A 25911-nucleotide genomic window follows, 5' to 3' on the forward strand; every position below is an offset into this window, starting at 1 on the left:
TGTAATGTGATAATTGATTTTTAGTGTTTTTTAAAAAAAAAAAAAAAAAAAAAGTACGCGCACCGTACGCGTACGGTAAAAAACAAAAAATAAAAAAAGTTTTTAAAAACATATGTAAAAAAAAGATGAAAGATAAGGTTGGCTCTTAAAAGAACCGTTGTGTTCATGCAGGGACAGAGGAAAGAAAGAATGGGAAAATTATTCAAAGCGACAAGTGTGCTGATCTATTTTGTTGTTCACTAGGGAAACACTGGTCTCCCTATGGCAAATTAGATCTTGACAAAAGGCGCATCGAATATCAACCCTCCGAAATCGAGGGTTCATTTCCAGAGGGCCAGCAAAAGGAGATGCTCCCCCCACAGATGAAGGGCTCACCTGACCTGCAGAAAAGGAGTCAGCTCTGCAGATGATGGTCCAGGCTGAGCTGCTGTGGATGTACTTGCTTGTCTTTCTGAAGAGTTACCTCCAAAAAGATGACCATGTGTCCTTCTGTGTACATCCTTGAGGTGTCTCTTCATGGTATGATTCCCAAAGGAATACTTCCTGTCAGGATTACCTCTTGAAAGTACACGCTGACACAGCTTGCAAGTTACTAAGGGTGCATTCACCTTTTGCTGGCCTTCAGGAAAAGTAAAATAATCCCATACATAAGAGGGCTTTTGTTTCCTCGCTCTCTGCCTCAAAACAGTGCTGCTAGTGCTAGCCTCACTCTCAGAAGAGCTCTGCTGTTCTGCCATCGTATCACAAAGACAACCCAGCTCCTTCTCCTAAGGGATCACAAGCAGAAATGAGAGGAATGGGTGTGGTGTAGGAGAGTTCTAGAACTGAAAGTAGTTTCAACCAATCAAAAGTTGTGTTTCATGATCACATGACCTACCGTACGCTTACGGTACGCTTACGGTACGCTTACGGCAAAAGTGCGCATGCGCGTAAAAAAGACACGCGCTTGCGCGCATGCGCATAACAGACACTACCCGACACTTCCGCGTAACGTGCGCGTGTAGCGTACGCGCGCACGCGTCCCATGCGGAGTACGCGCGGCTACGCAAATTGCGTAACTATACGCAAGCAGCGTAGAAAAATTACGGGCGTTGCGTAAACCGTACGCTTACCGTGAGCTTACGGTACGCGTACTAAAAAAATAATAAAAAAAAAATAAAATGTACTGCAAATAAATTTTACATGTTTATTTTAAAAAATATATTTAAAAAAAACATATTAAAGAATTTTAAAAATTTAACCATAGTCTTTATAAAAGGTAAGAAAATTAAAATAAAAATATGTTAAAAAAAATAGAAGAAAAAAAAAACAATTAGCATTTAAAAAACCTTGCAAATTCACTGAAAAAACCATGGGTTTCACACACGTTATAGTTAGGAATTAGCATTTAAAAAACCTTAGAAATTCAGTGAAAAAACCATAGGTTTCACACACGTTATAGTTAGGAATTAGCATTTAAAAAACCTTAGAAATTCAGTGAAAAAACCATAGGTTTCACACATGTTATAGTTAGCTGGACATTTTACTCGTAAAAAACCAATGAAATTCCCCCGTTATAGTTAGTTCAGCTAACTATAACTCGCGCGCCCGCAATGCACTGCTGATGACGTCACATATTACATCACTCATGACATGGTCAGTGACATCACTCATGACATCACTGATGACATCTCAAATGACATCACTGATGACCTCACTGATGACATCATCCTTGTGATAGAGTGGCAGACCTCCTCTTCCCCTAATAAAACCTTTGATACACACATTCAAAAATTGAGACTAAAATTTACAAAACAATGGACATACCAATAACAGTTACAACAACCTCTTCAGTAATTCTAAGATCCACATACACATCCACTCATTCACCAACAGTCCAATACAGTCACTCATACATGTACTCACTTATCATATGTACTCATACACCTATACATCCTGTTACACAATGCCACTCATCCATAGAGCTACTCACACACATAGTCACTCATGCTAATAAAGAATCAAACATACATTTACTTGCATATACAGTTATACACACACCACCACACTTACTTCTACAGAAACTTACACATACTTAGTCTTTTAAACAATTACTTATAGAAATACATACTTATTCATACAGGAACTCTTTCAATCTCTCACTCTCACATATACTCACATATATAAACCAATAGTCACATATACTAGTTTTAAACATATGTAGTTACTCATAAAGACACTATTGAGACAGTCATTCACTCACTAACACACCCATACACACACTCATCCACCCATGCAGTCCTGCACACATGCTCTGTTCAACACATACAAACAGTGAGTCACTCATTCATGCACCTATGCACTACGTCATACCCCCCACCGAACCATGCAGACACTCATACTGATACTCAAAAAACCAACTAATAACCTATATAGACACCCATGTAGCTACTCTCCAACCCATGCAGCCACTTATACACAAAGTGAGAGACTGATACAGATATTTATATATTTAAACATTACTCACTAAGCCATGTATTCACTATGATACACTTAATCAGTCAGTTACACAATCAATTTTTCAAAAAGAAATCATCCATTTAGACAGTAATATACCCATTTATTCTTCCATCGACCTTGAGATATACATATATAAAACATATTTAATTTTCAGAAAAACACACATTCACTGGATGATGTCATCAGTGAGGTCATCAGTGATGTCATTTGAGATGTCATCAGTGATGTCATGAGTGATGTCACTGACCATGTCATGAGTGATGTAATATGTGACGTCATCAGCAGTGCATTGCGGGCGCGCGAGTTATAGTTAGCTGAACTAACTATAACGGGGGAATTTCATTGGTTTTTTACGAGTAAAATGTCCAGCTAACTATAACATGTGTGAAACCTATGGTTTTTTCACTGAATTTCTAAGGTTTTTTAAATGCTAATTCCTAACTATAACGTGTGTGAAACCTATGGTTTTTTCACTGAATATATATATATATATATATATATATATATATATATATATATATATATATATATATATATATATATATATATATTACCTACTGGCGGTCGCCAGTAGGTAGTTATAGTTAGGACCCTGTTTCCATAGGAAATCCGCAACATTCTATTTGGAATAACTTTGGCGCCGGTCGACGAATCCTCGCGAAATTTTCAAAACTAATGGGGCGCTACGCTCCGCTCCTACCCTGAAAGTCTCGGGGGGATTCGTCAAGTGGGGGCTGAGAAAAAAGGGGGGTCCCAAAACGCGTTTTCCCCATGCATTTTTCCATAGGACCTTTAGACACAGCTACAGCCCGAACGGCTGAACAGAATTACTTGAAATTTGGCAGAGAGGTAGTCCTCAGGTCAAGGATGTGCCTTTTGTAGGTCTGGTGTAAATCTGTTCAGTAGGTCCTGAGAAAATAGCATTTAAATCAATATATATATCTGTAAGCGCGCTCCGTGCGCTTACCGTACGCGCACGGTGCCGTGCGCGAGCTCAATTCTGATTGGTGGTTACAGGACCGTAAACATTCGAATCAGTCGAAATCAGGAAGTGTCGGCCGCCATTTTATGTCTCTCGCACTGAGAAACTAAGGTGGATAACGTGAAAAGGAGGCAACGAAGAGAGTTGCAGACCCCCTAGCGTTCGTCAGGGGGTTCACGAAGGACCAAAAAGTATGAAAAATACATTTAATAATTTTAAAAAAAAAACGCGGAGTGCGCGTACGGTAAGCTTACCGTACTCGTACGGTGAAAAACAAAAAAACAAAAAAAAAGAAGTAACAATCACATTTATTAAATAAATTAAAGGACCCACAAGGGAGAAAAAAACAAATGTTAATGTGTTAAAAAAGGGGAGGCGCGCATGGCATGGACTGCGCAACGTGGTTGCTCGGTGCGCTAAGCGCACCGAGCGCCCACAGCGCGCGCACGGTGCGCCAAGCGCACCGTGCACGCAGGGTGTGCGCACAGTGAAAAACCAGAAAAAAAAGAAAAAAAAATACATAACTTAGCATTTAAAAAAACGTACAAATTCACTGAAAAAACCATAGGTTTCACACACGTTATAGTTAGGAATTAGCATTTAAAAAACCTTGCAAATTCACTTAAAAAACCATAGGTTTCACACATGTTATAGTTAGCTGTACATTTCACTCGTAAAAAACCAATGAAATTCCACGTTATAGTTAGATCAGGTAACTATAACTTGCGCGACCGCAATCCACAATGTGTAATTTCAGATGTCATCATTGATGTCATGAGTGATGTCACTGACCATGTCATAAGTGATGTAATATGTGACGTCATCAGCAGTTTATTGTGGGCGCGCAAGTTATAGTTACCTGATCTAACTATAACGTGGAATTTCATTGGTTTTTTACGAGTGAAATGTACAGCTAACTATAACATGTGTGAAACCTATGGTTTTTTAAGTGAATATATATATATATATATATAATCTACTGGTGGTCGCCAGTAGATAGTTATAGTTAGGACCCTGTTTCCATAGGAAATCCGCAACATTCTATTTGGAATAACTTTGGCGCCGGTCGACGAATCCTCGCGAAATTTTCAAAATAGGTGGGGCGCTACGCTCCGCTCCTACCATGAAAGTCTCGGGGGGATTCGTCAAGCGGGGGCTGAGAAAAAAGGGGGGTCCCAAAACGCGTTTTTCCCATGCATTTTTCCATAGGACCTTTAGACACAGCTACAGCCCGAACGGCTGAACAGAGTTACTTGAAATTTGGCAGAGAGGTAGTCCTCAGGTCAAGGAAGTGCCTTTTGTAGGTTTGGTGTTAATCTGTTCAGTAGATCCTGAGAAAATAGCATTTAAATCAATATATATATCTGTGGCAGCTTACGGTGCGCTTACCGTGCGCTTACGGTAAGCTTACCGTACGCGTACGGTGCCGTGCGCGAGCGTGATTCTGATTGGCTGTTAGACATTTGAATCGGACGAAACCAGGAAGCGGCGGCCGCCATCTTCTCTCTCGCACTCTGAGTGAGGCAGCAAAAACAAAGGCAAAAAACATCTAAAGGGGCAATGTATTAAGTTCCTAACCACCTAGCATTGATGATGATGTCCCCAAAGTCCCCTCAAGGGCAAAAATGCAATTTTTTTTTTTCGAAAAAACGCCGATTACGCTTACCGTACGCGTACGGTAAAAATAAATTTAAAAAAAAAATACTATCCACACTATCCCCACCCCGTGTGCGAATGGTGCCCGTAGGGCACCATTTGAGCATGGCATCTATAAAACCAAATGAAAATACAAAAGATTACCTTTCACAACGAAGCGCATAATATGTCCTCCATGTGCGCACGGTGCACGAAGCGCATCGTGCGTACATGGCCCATCCCGTGTAACGTGGGCACGGCACTAACTGCGTAAAGTGGGCGCGCGGTGCGCGAAGCGCACCGCGTGCTCACAGTGCGCGCACGGTGCGCGAAGCGCACCGTGCGCGCACGGAACAAACTGCGTTAACTGGGCGCGCACGCCACGAATGGCGTAAAGTAACTTAGCATTTAAAAAAACGTACAAATTCACTGAAAAAACCAGAGGTTTCACACACGTTATAGTTAGGAATTAGCATTTAAAAAACCTTGCAAATTCACTGAAAAAACCATAGGTTTCACACATGTTATAGTTAGCTGGACATTTTACTGATAAAAAACCAATGAAATTCCCCCGTTATAGTTAGTGCAGGCAACTATAACTCACGCGACCGCAATCCTCTGCTGATGCTAATACTGTATTTAGACACTTATTTGCCCATGTCTTCTTCCATTAAATTTTAGCTATACATATATTACAAATATTTTTTTTTCATAAAGACACATATGTCATCAGCAGAGGATTGCGGTCGCGTGAGTTATAGTTGCCTGCACTAACTATAACAGGGGAATTTCATTGGTTTTTTTTCAGTAAAATGTCCAGCTAACTATAACATGTGTGAAACCTATGGTTTTTTCAGTGAATATATATATATATATTCACTGAAAAAACCATAGGTTTCACACACGTTATAGTTAGGAATTAGCATTTAAAAAACCTTAGAAATTCAGTGAAAAAACCATAGGTTTCACACATGTTATAGTTAGCTGGACATTTTACTCGTAAAAAACCAATGAAATTGCCCCGTTATAGTTAGTTCAGCTAACTATAACTCGCGCGCCCGCAATGCACTGCTGATGACGTCACATATTACATCACTCATGACATGGTCAGTGACATCACTCATGACATCACTGATGACATCTCAAATGACATCACTGATGACCTCACTGATGACATCATCCTTGTGATAGAGTGGCAGACCTCCTCTCACCTTAATATAAGCTTTGATACACACATTCAAAAATAGAGACTAAAAATTTCAAAACAATGGACATACCAATACCAGTTACAACAACCTCTTCAGTAATTCTAAGATCCACATACACATCCACTCATTCACCAACAGTCCTATACAGTCACTCATACATGTACTCACTCATCATATGTACTCATACATCTATACATCCTGTTACACAATGCCACTCATCCATAGAGTTACTCACACACATAGTCACTCATGCTAATAAAGAATAAAACATACATTTACTTGCATATACAGTAATACACACACCACCATACTTACTTCTACGGAAACTTACACATACTTAGTCTTTTAAACAATCACTTATAGAAACACATACTTATTCATACAGGAACTCTTTCAATCTCTCCCTCTCACATATACTCACATATATACACCAATAGTCACATATACTAGTTTAAAACATATGTAGTTACTCATAAAGACACTATTGAGACAGTCATTCACTCACTAACACACCCATACACACACTCATCCACCCATACAGTCCTGCACACATGCTGTCTTCAACACATACAAACAGTGAGTCACTCATTCATGCATCTATGCACTACGTAATACCCCCCACCGTACCATACAGACACTCAGACTGATACTCAAAAAAACAACTAATAACCTATATAGACACCCATGTAGCTACTCACCAACCCATGCAGCCACTTATACACAAAGTGAGAGATACACTTAATCAGTCAGTTACACAATCAATTTTTCAAAAACAAATCATCCATTTAGACACTTATATACCCATTTATTCTTCCATTGACCTTGAGATATACATATATAAAACATATTTAATTTTCAGAAAAACACACATTCACTGGATGATGTCATCAGTGAGGTCATCAGTGATGTCATTTGAGATGTCATCAGTGATGTCATGAGTGATGTCACTGACCATGTCATGAGTGATGTAATATGTGACGTCATCAGCAGTGCATTGCGGGCGCGCGAGTTATAGTTAGCTGAACTAACTATAACGGGGCAATTTCATTGGTTTTTTACGAGTAAAATGTCCAGCTAACTATAACATGTGTGAAACCTATGGTTTTTTCACTGAATTTCTAAGGTTTTTTAAATGCTAATTCCTAACTATAACGTGTGTGAAACCTATGGTTTTTTCAGTGAATTTCTAAGGTTTTTTAAAAGCTAATTCCTAACTATAACGTGTGTGAAACCCATGGTTTTTTCAGTGAATTTGCAAGGTTTTTTAAATGCTAATTCCTAACTATAACGTGTGTGAAACCCATGGTTTTTTCAGTGAATTTGCAAGGTTTTTTAAATGCTATTTTTTTTTTATATTCTTCATTTTTTTCAAACATATTTTTATTTTAATTTTCTTATCTTTTATAAAGACTATGCTTTAATTTTTAAAATCCTTAAATATTTTTTTTATATATATTTTTTAAAATAAACATGTAAAATTTATTTCCAGATTTTTTTTTTTTTTTTTTTTTTTTATAGTACGCGTACCGTAAGCTCACGGTAAGCGTACGGTTTACGCAACGTCCGTAATCTATCTACGCTGCTTGCGCATAGTTACGTACTTTGCGTAGCCGCGCGTACTGCGCGTGGGACGCGTGCGCGCTTACGCAACACGCGCACGTTACGCGGAAGTGCCGGGAAATGACTGTTATGCGCATGCGCGCAAGCGCGTGTCTTTTTTACGCGCACGCGTACTTTTTGCCGTAAGCGTACCGTAAGCGTACCGTAAGCGTACGGTAGGTCATGTGATCATGAAACACAACTTTTGATTGGTGGAAACTACTTTCAGTTCTAGAACTCTCCTACACCACACCCATTCCCCTCATTTCTGCTTGTGATCCCTTGGAAGAAGGAGCTGGTTTGTCTTTGGGATACGATGGCAGAACAGCAGAGCCCTTCTGAGAGTGAGGCTAGCACCAGCAGCACTGTCTTGAGGCAGAGAGCGAGGAAAGTAAAGCCTTCTTATGTTTGGGATTATTTTACTTTTCCAGAAGGCCAGCAAAAGGTGAATGCACCCTTAGTTACTTGCAAGCTGTGTAAGCGTGTACTTTCTAGAGGTAATCCTAACAGGAAGTATTCCTTTGGGAATCACACCATGATGAGGCACCTCCAGGATGTACACAGAAGGACACATGGTCATCTTTTTGGAGGTAACTCTTCAGAAAGACGAGCCAGTACATCCACAGCAGCTCAGCCTGGACCATCATCTGCAGGGCTGACTCCTTCTTCTGCAGGTCAGGTGAGCCCTTCATCTGTGGGGGGAGAATCTCCTTTTGCTGGCCCTCTGGAAATTAATCCTCGGTTTGCGAGGGTTGAAGTACGGTGCGCCACTTGTCACGATCTAATTACTTATAGGGAGACCAGTGTTTCCCTGGTGAACAGTAAAATAGATCAGCACACTTGTCGTACTGTCTAATATTCCCAATCTTTCTTTCCTCTGTCCCTGCATGAACACAACGGTTCTTTTAAGAGCCAACCTTATCTTTCATCTTTTTTTTACATGTTTTTAAAAACTTTTTTAATTTTTTTTTTACCGTACGCGTACGGTACGCGTAATTTTTTTTTTTTTTTTTAAAAAAACACTAAAAATAATTTATCACATTACAAGGTCTTTGAGAGACTACAATTATTACTATTGACTTACCATACTCACTCAAAGAAATATTTATTCATTTGTTTTTTTAAAAAATAGTTTTTAAAATGGTTGTAGTTTTCGAAAATTTTCTATATCGATCTGGAAAAAAAGAAAAAAGTATTAATATTTTTATAACAATTTATAATACAGTACACATATTTACATTTTTTACCAAAAAATAATTTTTGCCTTATTTTTGCTGTTTTCAGAATATATTGCATTTCACTATAAATTGTGAAAGCAATTGCATTCATCATTTTACAGCGGGCAAAAAAAATTAACAATCTCAAAGATTGTATTAAAAAAGCCCAGAATCTCTTCTCATTTAAACTTATCATTACAGAAATGCATATTAGTCTAAAAAAATGTCATCAAAAAACAATACTTTTTTCTTTAAAATACCGTCTGATATTTTTGTTTCAGAAGTACATTCACAATATTATATCTCAAATAACTCCAAAATACATCTGATTTTATTTCCTTTAGGCCAAATAGTATTTTTTATTCTTTCCCTGGAATAAATTTCCAAGGGAAAACCATTAAAATTCTAAAGTTTAATCTGTCCAGATCTCACCGATTCTCTGTAACATTTTGGTTCACGAAAATTTTTTGAATAATTTATTTAGTCCACAATAGAATTGCTTACTTTTCCACATGGCCAAATAGTAATTTTTTAAATCATTTTTGAAAAAATTTCCAATGGCAGTCCAATAACATTCCAAAATTTAAAATGTGCAGAAGTTACCGATAAGCTCTAAATTATTGGTTTTTCAAAATTGCATTAAAAATTTAAAAAGTCCACATTACAATTGGTTATCTTTCCTTTAGGCCAAATGATAATTTTAAAAATCTTTTTTCTACAAAATTGCAATGGTAATCCTGTAAAATGGTAAAATTATTTTGTCCAGATCTTGCCAAGTCTGTCTAAAATTTAGGTTTCAGGAAGATTAGATAGGAATTTGCTAAATCAAAAGGCAAACGTTGTTTGAAAATCAATTGGGAATCATTACACAGTGTCCAGCCTTTTTCACATTTAAGATAAACTGTGTAATGTCCAGAAGTAACAGTAGGTCCATCATGGAAAATTATTGCAACAGTTACAAAAGTTTTTCCTGAAATTGATAATTGCTGTCCTGTAAACTTCTTTATTAAAGTATCCAATTTTGATCCATCAGCTCTACATCGTTGCATCATTAAAATTACATACTGTCCGTATTCCCTTAAAATTAATGTTGATAACATGTCAGAATTACACTCACCACATTTCATGCTATGATTAGCATCTTTAACTAAGTTTGCAAAAGTGACTGTTTTACTCTCTGGCAATGTCAAATAAATAAACCTTTCATTATCAACAATAGAACCACTTATATTATAACAATTATCACAACTATGTTCCCATTTATAAGAGAGACCAAAAAAAATGTCAATGGGAACTCCTTCTTCTTCCACTACCTGAAGAAAATACATCAAAAATTCGTGAGCATCTTGCTGTTCATTTTGAGAAAACTGTGTTCGTCCTGAACATACATCTAAAAGTTTTCTAATATCAGTAGCACTTTCTATTTGAGTTTTATCTTTACTCAGCTTTTGAAAAAGGAGACTGAGCTCTGAACAGAATCTTTTTCCCTGATTTATTATTATCTGCTCTTGCAAACTTTCCAGATAAAATGCAACATTCAGCACTACATTTGCGTAGCAGTTGACACCAGAGCTATTTTCAAAATGACATCCTACAACCTGTTCTTCATTTTCCTTATTCTTTCTGCTTGCAATTACATCACTCCTCTTTTTTTTCCTCCTCTCTACATCTTCATTACAGATATTCTCATTTCTCCTTTTACGAGAAACTACACGTTTCTCCAACACAGGATACTGACCTAAATGAGGAGCATAGCTTCTTCTTAATCTATTATACTCCTTTACACAGTTTGTATCAGCACTAACTTTTGAGTCATCGAAGTCTATCATGAATAAACCTGATAATGTTTTGACTCGTGACAAAGCAACATATGCCATACCTTCTTTGAACACACTAGATCCAATGTTCACAAATGCACAATCTACAGTCAATCCTTGAGACTTGTGAATAGTTACAGCATATGCTAGTGAAAACGGAAACTGCTTCCTACGTACATATAAGTCTTTCACAAGCATGAAACGAACTGAACAACGACAAATGTCTTTAACTTCCTCTATCTGATCAAATTTTATTTTTAACCATTCAATTCCATCTTTTTTCTGATAATTAATAAAACCCACAACTCTTCCCATCGCTCCATTTACTAAGCCTTTTTCAACATCCAAATTTCTCCTTAAAAACACTCTACAGTTCATGCAAACATATAGATTTTTTTCTAATCCTGCTGTTTTGGAGATGTTCTTCTCTAGTGAGTCCAATTTATTTTTCAGTTTGCCTGTTACTGTGACAGTAATTCTTCCATCCTCAATTTTGTCCACTGCTTCCAATTTCCTGATCTCTTCCTTTTCCAATTTCAAAAGCTCCTCATTAAATATTGAGCATTCACGTAGAGTTGGCATTAAGCAGATGACACTTTTGTTTTCTGCAATATTCTTGTATATTTTCTCTGCAACTATTTCTTCATTTGGAAATAAGTTATGTAACAGCCGACTCTGTAATGCTTTTTTCCCAACTTCTGTGAGTAGTCCAATCCTGATATCTTTCAGAATACTTCCATATTCTTCATCGTTTGCTTGCCTCATATTAGTTGTAAGTTCCTTGTACTCAAAGAAGGACCAAATATTTGTATTTCCAATGCTTCCCAATGACTTCTTCGTGTCTTCATGTGTCACAGTATTAAACACTGGTTGTCCTTTAACCGGAGTAAGTTGCAAAAGATCCCCAAAAACTATGACGTGTTTTCCACCAAATAACACGTCATAGTCTGTCTTCAAAATTTGCTGCATTCTTAAATGCACAAAGGCAAGCATTAAGTTTGATACCATGCTCACCTCATCAATAATGAGAACTTGCATCTTCTTCAATACTCTTGAAACTTCCAAGCATGCTTCTCCAGTTAGCTTGTTGAATTGTATTTTGTTCTCATGCTCCACTGGTAACATTAGCAAACGATGTAAGGTGATTCCTTTTATGTTATATGCTGCTAACCCAGTTGGAGCAGTAACCACACAAGACAAAGTAGAATCCGTTTTTTGCTTTAGGTAGCTTCTGATGACTTTAATTAGGAAACTTTTTCCAGTGCCAGCTTGTCCGCTTACATACATCCTGATTGGATGAAATGATGTGCATGAGCACTCTTTTTTTTCATGTAGAAATCCGTGATCAATTTTGTTTTTGATCTCTTCATAAATTTGTTGCTGCTCTTGATTCAGTTGTCTTTCCAAATTTTCTAAGTCTATAAATTCTTCTTGAGCTTGATTCATAGCCGTTTCCACTTCATTCATGGCTATTGATGCTTCATTTTCAACGATTGGTTGTCCTAGGGGATCTTGACTGTATGTTCCTGAACTTTGGCTGTCCTGAGAACTGTCTCTAGCTATTTCTGCTGCAATTGTAGTTTCCTGTTCAATTTCTTCATTTAACATTTGCAGATAAGTTGAGAATGTACTGCATTGTATGCTGTCTTTGCAAGCATTAAAAGAATCTTCATAGCTCTGGAATTCTCCCAGTAGTTCATCCTCTGAACGCCATGGTTTAAACAACTGTAAAAGAGCCAAGTAGTAAAATTCTTTCTTGTCGGTAGTGTCGCAACTCAGCTTCCGGTGATTTATCAAACTTCCTTTGGTTTGCTTCACCAAACATCCTTCTTCACCAACGACTTTATATTTTCCATTATTGATGTCTTCTGCAGCTTTCCGTGAATAAATGTAGTTCTGCAGCACTTCATAGAGACACATGTTCTCCAGATGATGACTTCTCTTGGGATAATATGTGTCCAACATGTTTGTTTTCAATATATCTGTACTTTCAGGTTCGAACTGTGCCAAATATTCAATTTCTCCAACAGATTTCAGTACCCGATTTCTCATTGCTGCAAGGCCTAAACTTGCCCAAATTATTCTTCTTGACTTCGAGTAGAGACTTGCAGAAGATAATCTATCTGAACATTCGTAGGATCCAATTTCTCGATGCGATAACATCTTCAAACTGAAACTGTACAGCTTCTTACTGACAGTCTTCTCGTGAGAAATCTCTTCCCACATTTCCTTCAATTCTGTTTTTTCTGATTTCGTAATGTAAGACGTTACATATCGAGCAACAGCAATGGAATTGTCAGCAACATACTGTATATCCATGTTAGCGTTCCACATGGATAAAATGACTGGGTTGTAGTCATTTATATTTTTAGATTCTTCTTTTCTTTTAAGGTTGTAGGTATTCTTAGGTGATTTTCTTGTGATAGTATGTCTCACAGCTGACATAAAACTGTTGACTCTTCCATTTGTAAGAACAGGTCTAGGAAATCCAAATCGACATTTAGTGTAGTATTTTTCTTTGCTCTTGTATTTCCGTCGACAGTATTTTCCACACCGATGACTTTGGAAACGTAGAACTTGCTCCTTTAACTTTTTTTCTTCTGTGCTTTTAGGTATAGCACATGTTGCATATTCTTCAATGTAAGATAACACTGCTTCATCAGTATCTGTTCCAAACTTTGGGGCATCCTTGATCCACAGCAGCATATGAATATGAGGAGCACCTCTTGCCTGGTACTCTTTTCTCCAAAAGAAATCCACTACTTCTCCAAGGGGTGGATTTTTTTTATTGCAGATGAAGGACATCATAGCCTCAAATCTATGATTGAAATATCTGCAAACATTAACCGGATCCAATGAGCACAGTTCTCCTGCTGTCTTGTATTCGATGTTTTCAATGTTTGAATTGGCCTCTCGTAGAAAATCCAGTAAATCATCCCAAGCGTACTCGGCGCAGCTTAGGGTAAGGAACCATGTTGGTGTTCCTAAATTGCGTAACATGCATTTTAGTTCACCATGGCGTCGGTACCAATATTCATTTGTCCCACGCTGACAAGCCATCAGATTGATCAGTTGTGTTTCCAAATGATCATCTCGGTGCTGCACTTTCTCCATAAAATCCTTAGCAGACACATTTTGTAAATGTACTCCACTTTTTAAAATGTGATTTACTGCATAAGACAGTGCAGACAAGTCGCTTTCAAATAAAAGATGGAACAAATAAGGGATACTTTGTCGAAATCTGGGATCTTCAGCATATAGTCTTGTAGTCCGATACTCTGAAGCTGGAATCTGTTCTGGACGTTCATCGTATCGTCCTCCTTTTCCTTTAGGAAACAGCTGGGGAAAACATCGAGCTTCCAAGCTCTCCTCCCATACACTCACGGGATTTCCTTTTGCTTTCTTCATCTGAAAGAGATCAATATTGTCTCCCATAACTTCTTTCGAATGGAGAGGATGTATGCTAAAATGTTCATAAATTTCTTCTTCCTTTGACTTGTCCACTTTTTCAATTTGTCCACTTGGTGTTTCTGTATCTCCTTGTAAATCTTCTTCTTCTTCTTCTTCTACTATATAAATTGATTCATACCATTTGTTATTTTTTTTCAAATACAAATTTGCTCTTTGTACTTTCCGCACATCTACCAGCTCCTGCCAAATCTTCTTATTCTTTGTAGGTACACCATTAACCAGAATAATTAATGGTTCAGTTTCCAAAGTATCCGCATCAATAGTTTCCATATTTTTTTTCAAATCCAAGGGCAAATACACCACTCTACCTTTTAAACCTCTCAGTAAATCTGAAGGAGGTAATTTACCAGTTTTGGGCTCCATACGTACTATGGTCTGGAACGGATGAACACATTGAATGAGTATAGACTCATATGTATTTAATTCAGAAAGTTCAGCAGGAATAGCATCCAATTCTAAATTATTATGTACAGCTCTGGTCGGCATTCTATTTTCCTCTAACTTGTTGTAGCAGTATTTACAAATACGCTGATCTTCACCCAATTCAAAACAATTTTCAAGAAATATATATGTTGCAAAATCCATCCACTTATAATTATCTTCATTTTCACTCTTTCTGTAGAGATCAACATTCCTAGTTTGTTTTCTATAATGAGTTCTGCGGCAACAAATACAAGTAACATTTGGTCTTTCATTAGAGACTATTGCAAATTTTGTTATGTGATCATTAAATGTCTTACTTACACAAGGTTCTACATTCTCTTCCACTTCTGCCTCATTTACTGTGTCCTTCTCTGCACTGTTTTGTTCAGGACCAAAGTAACAAAACTGAATTTCATCAACAACCTTCTCTACATCTGATACCGTTCCTCGGAACAGAGCCCTATTCAATTCATTTAACTTTATTGCTGGACTTTTGGCAAAATACAACCGTCTCACAAACTTTCTCATTTCAGTATGATGAACAGCCAGCATCCTAAAATGATGGAAAACACTATTGCACACTTTTCTAGATAGACAAGCAAGAGAATGACCCTGCAAACCAGTATTCTCTCTCACTCTGCATGGATCCAGACTTTGAAGCACCTTAATCTTTTGTTTTACACTTTTTTTACTATATTCTCTTAGAAACTCTCGAAATCTGTCAATAGATTCCTGACGCACAGTGCAAATACTACTACAATTCCAAGTGTACACTGGGGCTTTAGGACGTCTCCCCATTGCCTCATCTGCCATCACTTGTACCTCATCTCTTGGAACCATTATCTCCTTCTCCATTATGCAACCATTTTTTACTTCGTATGAACGACCTCTGGTGTCAACTGCATGCAGCAAACTATTACTTTGAAAATAGCTCTCTTCATTAAAAAAAGGTTCACTACTTGAGCTATGCATCCACTTTCCTAAAAACACTTTACAAAAGTTTGTTCTGTTCACTACTCTTTTGCTTTTGCTTTGTGATTTCAGTACATTAACCATTTTATCTAATGTACGCATCCTATTCAAAATTAAAATGAATAGTTTCCTTTTTAATTCTAATGCTTTTGCTGCAATGGCTTCAATTTCTTTTTTTCTCTTGTAATATTTAGCCTTTTGCTTATATTTCTTTATATCCTTTATCAAATTGGACATAACTCTTCTCTGAAACATTTTTCTACGTATCTCTTTAAATGCTGTTTTTCTGTTTATGTTAAACTTTTCAATTGCAGAAGGTATATTTGCATTAACTAAATCCTCAATTTTTTGCTGTTCTGTAGGTTTTTTTACATTTTTCCGACAACAGACATTTTGTACATTTTTCTTTGTTTTGAATAATTTGTTTATAAATTGTTTTTTTTGCTTACCAGAAGATTTTTTCTTTTTCCCTACATCAGCATCTTCTACTAACTTTGGTCCTCCAGTTGTCTTCAAATATAGTTTTTTTTTTAGCGTTTTTTGAACTCGAGATTTTGTAGGCATCTTAAATTTTGTTCACTGTTCTTCAGCAATACCTGCAAAAAAACTAAAAAAAAAATCCTTTATTGTATTTAAATATATTACTACATTTCTTTTCACAATAGTCACAAAACGAAATTTCTTTGCCAATTTGAATGCACACAAACTCCTCTTTTTTTTTGGGCAAGTGAAAATCTGTATAACAAACTGTCACATTATGAAACCAAGCTGTTTTTTTTCAGACCACCACCGTGTGTATTCTCTGTGACTGCCTACACTCCAGCAGGGGCAACCAGCCTTAGTGATGCTGAATGTATTTGCATTACAGACTTAAACCTGAAAACCCCACTCGCTTCTAATTACTGTGCATGACTATACATGGCAAGCACATGGGTGTGTGCTAAACCTCTGCTTCTTCCCCCAAAAATTCGCTCCTCTTTTCCATCTACTGCAACTGTGAAATCACCAGAGCAAGACGCAATACATTTCTGCCTATAATTCTTCTATGCACACAGAGTCATGTTTTCACATTAGTGCCAAAACGAAATTTCTTTGCCAATTTGAAAGCACACTTACTGCTCTTTTTTTTTCGGGCCAAGTGAAAATCTCTTTTTACACTTTGAAATCACTTTTACAGACTGACACATTCTGAAACCTTTTTTTTTAAATTTATTTAAATGCACATGTCCAAGTTGTTTTTTTTTCAGACCACCACCGTGTGTATTCTCTGTGACTGCCTACACTCCAGCAGGGGCAACCAGCCTTAGTGATGCTGAATGTATTTGCATTACAGACTTAAACCTGAAAACCCCACTCGCTTCTAATTACTGTGCATGACTATACATGGCAAGCACATGGGTGTGTGCTAAACCTCTGCTTCTTCCCCCAAAAATTCGCTCCTCTTTTCCATCTACTGCAACTGTGAAATCACCAGAGCAAGACGCAATACATTTCTGCCTATAATTCTTCTATGCACACAGAGTCATGTTTTCACATTAGTGCCAAAACGAAATTTCTTTGCCAATTTGAAAGCACACTTACTGCTCTTTTTTTTTCGGGCCAAGTGAAAATCTCTTTTTACACTTTGAAATCACTTTTACAGACTGACACATTCTGAAACCTTTTTTTTTTAATTTATTTAAATGCACATGTCCAAGCTGTTTTTTTTTCAGACCACCACCGTGTGTATTCTCTGTGACTGCCTACACTCCAGCAGGGGCAACCAGCCTTAGTGATGCTGAATGTATTTGCATTACAGACTTAAACCTGAAAACCCCACTCGCTTCTAATTACTGTGCATGACTATACATGGCAAGCACATGGGTGTGTGCTAAACCTCTGCTTCTTCCCCCAAAAATTCGCTCCTCTTTTCCATCTACTGCAACTGTGAAATCACCAGAGCAAGACGCAATACATTTCTGCCTATAATTCCTCTATGCACACAGAGTCATGTTTTCACATTAGTGCCAAAACGAAATTTCTTTGCCAATTTGAAAGCACACTTACTGCTCTTTTTTTTTCGGGCCAAGTGAAAATCTCTTTTTACACTTTGAAATCACTTTTACATACTGACACATTCTGAAACCTTTTTTTTAAAATTTATTTAAATGCACATGTCCAAGTTGTTTTTTTTTCAGACCACCACCGTGTGTATTCTCTGTGACTGCCTACACTCCAGCAGGGGCAACCAGCCTTAGTGATGCTGAATGTATTTGCATTACAGACTTAAACCTGAAAACCCCACTCGCTTCTAATTACTGTGCATGACTATACATGGCAAGCACATGGGTGTGTGCTAAACCTCTGCTTCTTCCCCCAAAAATTCGCTCCTCTTTTCCATCTACTGCAACTGTGAAATCACCAGAGCAAGACGCAATACATTTCTGCCTATAATTCTTCTATGCACACAGAGTCATGTTTTCACATTAGTGCCAAAACGAAATTTCTTTGCCAATTTGAAAGCACACTTACTGCTCTTTTTTTTTCGGGCCAAGTGAAAATCTCTTTTTACACTTTGAAATCACTTTTACAGACTGACACATTCTGAAACCTTTTTTTTTTAATTTATTTAAATGCACATGTCCAAGCTGTTTTTTTTTCAGACCACCACCGTGTGTATTCTCTGTGACTGCCTACACTCCAGCAGGGGCAACCAGCCTTAGTGATGCTGAATGTATTTGCATTACAGACTTAAACCTGAAAACCCCACTCGCTTCTAATTACTGTGCATGACTATACATGGCAAGCACATGGGTGTGTGCTAAACCTCTGCTTCTTCCCCCAAAAATTCGCTCCTCTTTTCCATCTACTGCAACTGTGAAATCACCAGAGCAAGACGCAATACATTTCTGCCTATAATTCCTCTATGCACACAGAGTCATGTTTTCACATTAGTGCCAAAACGAAATTTCTTTGCCAATTTGAAAGCACACTTACTGCTCTTTTTTTTTCGGGCCAAGTGAAAATCTCTTTTTACACTTTGAAATCACTTTTACAGACTGACACATTCTGAAACCTTTTTTTTAAAATTTATTTAAATGCACATGTCCAAGCTGTTTTTTTTTCAGACCACCACCGTGTGTATTCTCTGTGACTGCCTACACTCCAGCAGGGGCAACCAGCCTTAGTGATGCTGAATGTATTTGCATTACAGACTTAAACCTGAAAACCCCACTCGCTTCTAATTACTGTGCATGACTATACATGGCAAGCACATGGGTGTGTGCTAAACCTCTGCTTCTTCCCCCAAAAATTCGCTCCTCTTTTCCATCTACTGCAACTGTGAAATCACCAGAGCAAGACGCAATACATTTCTGCCTATAATTCTTCTATGCACACAGAGTCATGTTTTCACATTAGTGCCAAAACGAAATTTCTTTGCCAATTTGAAAGCACACTTACTGCTCTTTTTTTTTCGGGCCAAGTGAAAATCTCTTTTTACACTTTGAAATCACTTTTACAGACTGACACATTCTGAAACCTTTTTTTTAAAATTTATTTAAATGCACATGTCCAAGCTGTTTTTTTTTCAGACCACCACCGTGTGTATTCTCTGTGACTGCCTACACTCCAGCAGGGGCAACCAGCCTTAGTGATGCTGAATGTATTTGCATTACAGACTTAAACCTGAAAACCCCACTCGCTTCTAATTACTGTGCATGACTATACATGGAAAGCACATGGGTGTGTGCTAAACCTCTGCTTCTTCCCCCAAAAATTCGCTCCTCTTTTCCATCTACTGCAACTGTGAAATCACCAGAGCAAGACGCAATACATTTCTGCCTATAATTCTTCTATGCACACAGAGTCATGTTTTCACATTAGTGCCAAAACGAAATTTCTTTGCCAATTTGAAAGCACACTTACTGCTCTTTTTTTTTCGGGCCAAGTGAAAATCTCTTTTTACACTTTGAAATCACTTTTACAGACTGACACATTCTGAAACCTTTTTTTAAAATTTATTTAAATGCACATGTCCAAGCTGTTTTTTTTTCAGACCACCACCGTGTGTATTCTCTGTGACTGCCTACACTCCAGCAGGGGCAACCAGCCTTAGTGATGCTGAATGTATTTGCATTACAGACTTAAACCTGAAAACCCCACTCGCTTCTAATTACTGTGCATGACTATACATGGCAAGCACATGGGTGTGTGCTAAACCTCTGCTTCTTCCCCCAAAAATTCGCTCCTCTTTTCCATCTACTGCAACTGTGAAATCACCAGAGCAAGACGCAATACATTTCTGCCTATAATTCTTCTATGCACACAGAGTCATGTTTTCACATTAGTGCCAAAACGAAATTTCTTTGCCAATTTGAAAGCACACTTACTGCTCTTTTTTTTTCGGGGGCAAGTGTATATCTCTTTTTTCAATTTGAAATCACTTTTACAGACTGACACATTATGTAACTACAACAAAAACAATTCCCATTTCTATTATTCATTTCTTAAGTTACCACATACATCCCCTCTCAAACTGTAAACTCACCTTTTAAATTAGTTAGTTGTGAAAGAAATGTGGCACTCAAACAGCAGATTATCAGAGCCAGGATCTCTGTTGTGTTCACCTCTCTCCTCTCAGCAGAACCAGATAATGGCAAACTTTCCCTCTATTTTTCCACACATATACATGTAAGTTTCAAATCTCAGTGCTTCCCCCTTTTTTTTCACATGTAATCACACATTTCTATTGGTTGAAAACCAACCCTTTTCCAACAGTACCCTTCCCCCAACTTGACTTCTGCCTAGTACCCTTCCCCCAACTTGACTTCTGCCTGCTACCATAGCAACAGCTCATGGAACACTGCTGTGTGCAGTTAGGTCAGAAGTTCGACACACAATGTTTCAATTCCACAGAGCAAGAGTGCTTGACTTTTCAAACCTAACAGCAAATCCAAAGTACTGTTCTTTGGTTACACATTTTTTTGTACCAATTAAAAACATGTTTCTATTAATTTTCACATACAGCCTAGTTTTTATTCTGGAATGGTATGAAACAGCCAATCAGTTCTTTTTGTTTTAAAAAAATATGTATGCCTCCATTTCCAAACTGTCTTTCTTTTCATATTGCCATTCTACTGAAAGACACCTCCTGAGTGCATCCAGTTCTCCTTTGAAGATGTTCACAGTGTGGATTGTAGGGCACAGCTATGTCTTCTGGAGTGAAAAGTTTGCAGAGAAAACAGATATGGTGAGAGACCTTGCTTTGCCAAATGTAGACATTAAATGGATTGGTCAGAGAGGGTTAAAGTGGCACCAATTGATGCCATTGGTGAAATCCTTCATTCAAATCCAACACCCTGACCTCATAATAGTGCACTGTGGTGGCAATGACCTAGGCACTTTGACTGGGGTAGGTCTGGAAATGCTTATGAAGGACACCTTTGCACAACTGTTTACACTTTTCCCTAAAACTGCCTTTGTGTTTTCCAACATATGCCAAAGGCAAAAATGGAACTGGTCCAATCATTTCTGTCCACAGATTGACAAAGCAAGAAAGCACGTCAACAAATCTGTTTCTGCTTTCCTCCGTGACTATGGTATGGGTGCCATTTACCACAACAACTTGCGTTACAACATGCAAGACATTTATAGAGGAGATGGTGTGCACTTCAATGATGAAGGGAACAGAGTCTTCCTCTTGAACCTTAGACTCTGCATCGGTACTTACTTGTAGGTACCACTAAAAAAATGACTCCATAAACACAACAGCTCTTTTTAGAGCTCCCTAATTTCTAAACTCTTAAATCTGATTTTCATTTATTTATTATTTTTTTTTTTTACCGTACGCTTACCGTAAGCGTACCCCGTGATTTTTTTTAAAATCAATTAATGTTTTTTTTGTACTTTTCTGTCCTTCTTTGACCCCCTTACAAATGTTAGGGGGTCTGTAACTCTCCTCATTGCCCCCTTTTCTTCTTTTCACTCTTTTTTTTTTCAGAGTGAAACAGAAAATGGCGGCCGCCGCTTCCTGGTTTCGGCCGATTCGAATGTTTACTAAGATCTAAGAGCCAATCAGAATCGCGCTCGCGCACGCCACCGTACGCTTACCGTAAGCGTACGGTAAGCGTACCGTAAGCTGGCTCAGATATATATATTGATTTAAAGGCTATTTTCTCAGAATCTACTGAACAGATTTACACCAAACCTACAAAAGGCACTTCCTTGACCTAGGGACTACCTCTCTGCCAAATTTTGAGTAATTCTGTTCAGCCGTTCGGGCTGTAGCTCGTTCTAAAGGTCCTATGGAAAAATGCATGGGAAAAACGCGTTTTGGGACCCCCCTTTTATCTCTGCCCCCGCTTGACGGATCCCCCCGAGACTTTCAGGGTAGGAGCGGAGCGTAGCGCCCCACCTATTTTTAGAAATTCGCGAGGATTCATCGACCGGCGCCAAAGTTATTCAAAATAGAATGTTGAGGTTTTCCTATGGAAACGTGGTCCTAACTATAACTACCTACTGGCGACCGCCAGTAGGTAATATATATATATACATATACATATATATACTTAACTTCAATTTATTTTAGTATTCAATATTTTGGCTATTTTATTTTTGTGGCATAATATTTAAAACTGAATATTCAGGTACCAAATCTTTTCTGGTCTGTCATCCAATTGGTCCCTGGGTCCTCTAACTTAAAAACAGCATTAAATACTCCCCAGCATCTCTAGCTGATACATTCCCTATTGGGACTTAGTTTTCCTGGAAGCATCATGCCCTCTGCTGGCCCTGGGCTACTTCCCCAGGCCTGCACAAGCAACCTAAGGGTTCTGGACTGCTTTCTGCAGGTAATCCTTATTTTCTCAAGGTCTCCTGTTGACTCCAAGTCTCCTGCAGGATGTACATTTATGTAGTCAAAGAAAGTACTTCCTCGCTTTCTATAGGTCTGCTATTTAGCCCTCCTCACACAAACGCTTCTGCAACCTTTCTGTCTGATGTAACTTCCTGTTTTCTCTCAATGCCACAACGTGGAGTCCTTCAAGTACTCCAGTTTAATCGTGGTGAACGGGGCCTGCTTCCTACACTACTTTACATTGTTTCAGATTGTGTTCACTGACACAGAGAAGCATAATATTTTTTTAGAAAATGGATAAGGACTGTAGGGTATGGTCTTGTAAAGAAGAAAAAGAAGGACCAGTTATCATCTGCCCCAGAGCACTAGTATGTGCATATTCGATTAGTCCCACCTGTGAGAAAGGATCCACCATGTGATCCTGCGATCGGAGAAGTTAAATTGTATTTCTAGCAACATTCATCCAATGGTGAAAGACCATGAAATTGATCTGTGGCCACCTTATCCAAGGATGACACGGCGACAGAAGTTACCAAAGCCATTCGCCTTTTTTTTTTGTCTCCAAAGCACACAATGCAGGACTTACTTTTCCAACGTTACCCTTCAATGTATCCAGGTCCGTCAGAATGTCATTGGTTCGGTTCCTCAAGTTGTTGAAAGTGTTGAGCAGTTCCTGAAAAGCCGCCATGGCCTGGAAGAAAATATCAGATTGGTAATTTTACAGGGAACATGACACAGGGCTTGTCCTTGTGAAGGACAGTACCAACAATAACACAACATGGCAGCTCATTACCATAATGTGCCATCATTTTGGATTTAGAAAACAAAACACACTTGCAATAAGCAAATCTTTATCAAACTAACCAGAGTACAATAGGTAAAATGTAGACCAAGCAAGGTACAGTAGGCAATAATCTGGGAAGGCTAGATGGAAAATCAGTCTTTCACAGGGTGTAGAAAAACGTAACACATAAGTTAGGAACCAGGGATCAGTCAGAAAAATAAAATGCCCCATCTTACTATACCTCTAAGTCATCGAGAGAGCAAAGAGAATGGGTTTGATCGTCCCTACAAATTTCAGGATGGGCTGTTTGTTCTGCAGTAGCATTCCCCTCCTAAGAACTTTTTTTGTTTAAAAAAATAAAAATAAAAAATAGGGCCAATTAGTTAATTTTACAGCACATTTATTAAAGAATTTGTCTGAAAATCAAAATGTTTTCCTGGTGGTTCCAAAAGGGGCACTCAAGAAAAAACGCAAAACAAGAAAAAAGTACTGCTTGAGTGCTGAGGTTGACCTATACCAAGGGTGCTTGTGAGTGAAGGACGGTTCCTTCCTTCAACCCCTTTATTTTTTCTTTCTTCCCCACTTTTTATACCCAATATTTTCTGTTTCCTTTCAGTTTCGACCTCGCTCTCTCTCTTCCAATTTTCACATTTTCCCTTTCCATGTCTCTCATCACTGTGGCTCTATTCCTAGCCTGGACTCGCACCTCTTAGCTTTGTCATGGTATTTTGATGAAGACTAAGTTACTTACCTCTAATAACGCTCTTTCTGTTGGATATTCTATCTAACTGCAGATTCCTCCCCTTGCAATACTCCTCATGTGCCAAACTGGATCCGGAAACCTCTCTCGATCAATGCTCCCATGCACTACTGGGTGGTGTCATGTGGCTCCGCCTTGGCTCTGTATCACCCCGAAAGTGTCAGAGCGGAGCCGCATATAAGCACCACAACTGCACACTGGCATCAGTTTCCTATTTTTCCTTTCAAAGCCCTCAGATGGGAGCGTGAACAATTGTTGGTACCAATGTGATGATTTGGGACCTTGTTAGATGTTAAAAAGAGGCCACCCCACAGAACAGCGAGGTGGGAGGGGGATGAGGAATCTGTAGTTAGATATAGTACCCACCCGAAAAAGCGTTACTGAAGGTAAGTAACTTCTGATCAATATTTCTAGCACAGGTTCCTCTTCTTTACAACGGATAACAAAGCAGTACCTCCCAAGGTGGAGTGTGCTCAGACCAAAAAGTCCCACAGGACCAAACAGGTGAAATGCTCTTCCTGTTGGACTTGGTTGTCAAGGCAGTAGTGCTTTGTGACCATGTGACTGTTGTAATTTACTTGTATTATTATGTGTTGAGTTAAATGTCAGTGGTTGTCCTGGTGACAGAATGTGGGTCTCATGGTTCCATGATGAGACCGGCATTCTGACAAAGGAGGCACTGAAGAGTTGACCTGTAGGTGAGACCTGTATGTGGTTGAAGATAATAAAGCTTTCCTTTGGACTACAACAAACTATCTGGATTTATTACTGGCGACGAGTTGCTTGATTGGGGACAAGCCACAACCACCGATTCCCCTGCGAACCCAAATAGTGGTTGGCTTCAATGGATAACTCTCTGGATTTATGGTTTTAGTGCCGTTCTTTTGGCAACAACTCATCGAATTTACAGCCAACCAACTACTACGACTACAGCGAAATTTCGATGGCGATTGAAATTTTCATCAAGGATTTTGCTGATACACGATAAGTAAACCGTTGTTTGCTTACTTGTTTTCAACTGTCTCACGAGCACCAACGCGCGCTGCTGGCTCCATGGTTACCATTTCTTCAAGCGCAGCGTCTTGTCCATGAACTTCTCAGTCGCGTTGAGGTTGACGCATTGTGACGCTGACGCTCGCGTTACGTTGTGCATAGCGTCATTAAGCGTGGCGGCCATTTTGGATTGGGCTACACGCTACACATCGCGTTTTGCCTTCATCAAGTGATTTTTCTTGTTCTAAAACAAGATACACGCCCTCACATCAATACTGGCATCGTGATAGTAGAGAACTCTTAAGGTGAGACATTTGCCTTTGATTTTTGAGTGTTTGATTTTCTTATATTTTGGGTACTATACAAACATACAAAATATGGCCACTTCCACCAGCATGTCTCAACCCCCAGCATTTTTATCCGAGAAGGGTGAACCTCTCCTTCCTTGGAAGAGATGGAGGAATTTATTCGACTCTTATCTAGTAGCCATTGGGGGGGGACATTTTTCTGCTGTAAGGAAACAAGCCATACTATTGCATAATCTAGGTGTTGAAGGCAGAAACAGTTATGACAGCATGGATCCTCTAACTATTGGTAGTGGAGATGGAGAACCATCGGATGTCTATGAAATGTCCATGACGATGTTGGAACAATATTTTGGACCGCGTATTAACGTTGTTTTGGAACGTCATAGATTCTTCACAAGGGTTCAGGGT

The 25911-nt window shown here is 38.5% G+C and overlaps 2 protein-coding genes across 2 annotated transcripts in view; both read right to left on the reverse strand.

Moving 5' to 3' along the window:
- Positions 1-20461, reverse strand: part of LOC146790059 (uncharacterized) — a 28796-nt gene extending 8335 nt beyond the window's left edge. Inside the window, exons 1-2 of the mRNA XM_085630058.1 lie at positions 20352-20461; positions 13304-16430 (exon numbers count right to left, since the gene is read on the reverse strand). Coding sequence (XP_085486184.1) covers positions 13304-16387 — 3084 coding nt within the window. The 5' untranslated portion in view covers positions 16388-16430; positions 20352-20461. The remainder of the gene's footprint in view (positions 1-13303; positions 16431-20351) is intronic.
- Positions 1-25911, reverse strand: part of LOC146790058 (uncharacterized protein C16orf96-like) — a 346006-nt gene that overhangs the window by 272151 nt on the left and 47944 nt on the right. The window contains exon 2 of the mRNA XM_085628406.1: positions 23245-23349. Coding sequence (XP_085484532.1) covers positions 23245-23349 — 105 coding nt within the window. The remainder of the gene's footprint in view (positions 1-23244; positions 23350-25911) is intronic.

Source organism: Triturus cristatus, chromosome 10 (genome assembly GCF_964204655.1).
Source record: "Triturus cristatus chromosome 10, aTriCri1.1, whole genome shotgun sequence".
Classification (NCBI taxonomy): domain Eukaryota; kingdom Metazoa; phylum Chordata; class Amphibia; order Caudata; family Salamandridae; genus Triturus; species Triturus cristatus.